Here is a 3,031-nt window from a genome sequence, read left to right on the forward strand (position 1 = left end):
TGTAGAACCACCATAACCTCCTCTATTCACAGGTTCAGTAGATGTAGGGTTCGATGGATACATGACCCTAGCATCTCTGTCGTTAGGGTCTTCAAACAATCGAGCGCGTTTGCTGAAATGGTTCTGTGCGGAGTTCATGTCCATAAGAGCACTACTAGAATGGTAAGCGTAGATCTCAGAGTTTTCCGCGGGTAATAATAGGACACTCTCCAATCCTGCCAACAACCCCTCTTGAAACCTTTGTTAATCCTACATGCAAACAAACATGATCATATCAGGTACACAGTGAATGTAACAGCAACAACAACAAGCATTTATAAAGCTAACATATCTCATATAGAAATCAACAACAAGCATTTATAAACACAGTGGCTGAATAAAATCCTAATCCAAGTTAGGACTAGTAACAGATCTATGAAGTCCACTTATATATATATAGTCTTCATATCTGAGAGACCCAAGTCAAATCAACAGTCTGAACTCTGAAGGCTATAATTAAATCCTTGAATAAATCTGACAGTATGTGGTGATGTCAAAACTTAACTGAGACTAGATCACCAACAAATCTAAGACTAGATTCAGACTCCTAACTCAAGATTAGAATTACCCAAAAAGAAAAACACACATCTTTGATTATAACAGTATTCAATAAACCACATACACAAATCAGAATTGCACACAAACAAAACAACGAAACCAAAATTATAAAACAAGAAAGCTTTGAAATTAAAGAAGAAGAAGAAGAAGAATAAGAAGAAGAAAGCAAAATTTACCAGGAGTAGAAGGAAGGAGGATGAGAGAAAAAACATGTGGAAGGAATAGGAGCGTGGCAGATTAATCAAAAACAGTGAAAGAGAAAGAGGGACCAGAGAGAGAGATCGTTAAACGACGCCGGAGCCAAACCCTTTTCTTTCTTTTTTTTTTTTTTCTTTCTCAGATCTGAAAGTTTATGCTTAATGGTCAAAAGGGCTCAAACACACTCTATCTCTTTATCTCTCTCTTTGTCTGGTTTAAACCGTGATGAGTTGATTAGGGGGTGACCCGAACCCAAAATTATAAAAATCCCAACTTGACCATTTTAAAAATGCTCGAGCGATTCAATCCGTTTGTGTGTCCTTTGACTCTGTGAGTGGTGGAATCGCTGAGTTGACGACTCGTTTTTTTTTGTTTTTGTTTTTTTTGGGGTTAATTAATATCCGTTTGTGTGTCCCTACCACCTACTTTTTTTTTCCACCTAATTTTTCTTTCCTTTTCCCGATATATAATTAATATTTTTTGTCCTTTTTAACGGATATTATATTTTTTCTTGATTAAGAAAAAAAAAAAAAATCGCTAGCGGTTATTGTATTCGTTTGGGCCTGGGCTAGTAAACTTTGTTTATGGATCCCTCTAATAATTAATACTCATTTATACAAATAAATTTAAAACCAATCTTATTTCTTTACTAAGGTTTTGAACTCACACTACGCGTAAGTTTATTTGATATATTTTGATAAAACTTATATATGATTGATTACTGTAATAAAATATTATCTCATAAAAAAAAATTAAAATTAGTACTAAAGAAAAAAATTAAATTTCAGATACACAATTTTTTAAAATATAAAAAATCAGTTGTGTTATAAAATCAAATCTGATAAAAAAATCATAAATTTAACTTAACGTCCAGGCGAGGCAAATCAAACTGATGACCTCACATATCCTAAACCATTTTCTTTGACCACCAGAAAAACGAAACAATTTTATAATCATGAATTTAACTCGTTTTCATATTTAATTGATCGCTACCACCTATGTTTTCGTGTTTTTTATTCAATGTTTTCTTATTCTTCATATTCTTTCTTGTCATTTTCATTGTCAAATTTTGTGTTAATTGTCATCGTAACTTTTACCGTTTGGTTCTTCGTTATACTCTTTTTCTTCTTCTTCCTCGTCAACTTCTTCACATTCTTCCACTGAAAAACCTTTTTTTAGACTACCACACAACTTGTTAACCCATCAAACTCCAAGAACAAAATCATTTCTTTTTTCATTAAATTTGTGAAATTCATGATTACCAGCATAGTCAACACATGCACCCAATTATTGACAATTTTATCCATATACTTATTTGGTTTTAGATCCACGCGTTTAGAAACTTTTCAAACAAAAATCCTTACTTGGTTTATAATATTTTAAAAACATAATAAAATATACTAAAAATTATTTATTTAATATGAATCATATGATATATAGAAATATGAGTACACTATAAGAACATATTAATTATAAATAAATAATATCAATTATATTATATCATCAAATAATATCAACCGTATCATATTATAAAATAACTATAATCGTATATAACAATAACCGCTTGAACCGTAACCATATTTCAACGTAACCGTTTAACCGTTTGTTAAACGATTCTGGTTAAGGTTACAAAAATTTCTAACCATAATCGATGGTTAATAAACTTTAACCGTGATAACTGTAACCTTGGTCATGCCTATGTATAGCTAATAAAACATGTGTGTTTGTCGTCCATCTTTCTTCTTTAAACCTCAAAATTTGACTCAAACATCAAATTAAGGTCTTGCGATGTCAATCCTTCTTCCTTTGATCCAAAAATAAAAAATTAATGAAAGAATATCAACTCATCTCTAAAATCATACACAAAAATATGTTTTACAGCTCATAAGAAATAAAAAGCACAAATGTAGATAAATAAGATAATTTCTGTTTTGCATCAATATTTATAATATTTTAAACTTTTAAAAGGTTTCGAAATATAAAATTTGAACCTTTTATTTTTTTTAATATTTATAATATTTTAAACTTTTAAAATTTAAAACTTATAATATTTAAAAACTTTTTAAAAGCTAAGAACTTTTGAAAGTTTCAATATTTATAATATTTAAACTTTTAAATTTTTTAAATATTATAATAGTTTTTTTGAAACTGTTTAAAGTTTTAGTTTGATCAAATAAAAAACCAGATCAAACCAAATAAAACTTTTAAACTTGGACGCCTGATAAATCAAGCTTTC

General features: G+C 29.5%; 1 protein-coding gene across 1 annotated transcript in view; it reads right to left on the bottom strand.

The window, feature by feature from the left end:
• Window positions 1–1,094, bottom strand: part of LOC104742474 (B3 domain-containing protein REM19) — a 3,302-nt gene extending 2,208 nt beyond the window's left edge. Inside the window, exons 1-2 of the mRNA XM_019236290.1 lie at window positions 774–1,094; window positions 12–249 (exon numbers count right to left, since the gene is read on the bottom strand). Of these exons, the coding sequence (XP_019091835.1) occupies window positions 12–144 (133 nt within the window). The 5' untranslated portion in view covers window positions 145–249; window positions 774–1,094. The remainder of the gene's footprint in view (window positions 1–11; window positions 250–773) is intronic.

This window comes from Camelina sativa, chromosome 14, assembly GCF_000633955.1.
Source record: "Camelina sativa cultivar DH55 chromosome 14, Cs, whole genome shotgun sequence".
NCBI lineage: Eukaryota > Viridiplantae > Streptophyta > Magnoliopsida > Brassicales > Brassicaceae > Camelina > Camelina sativa.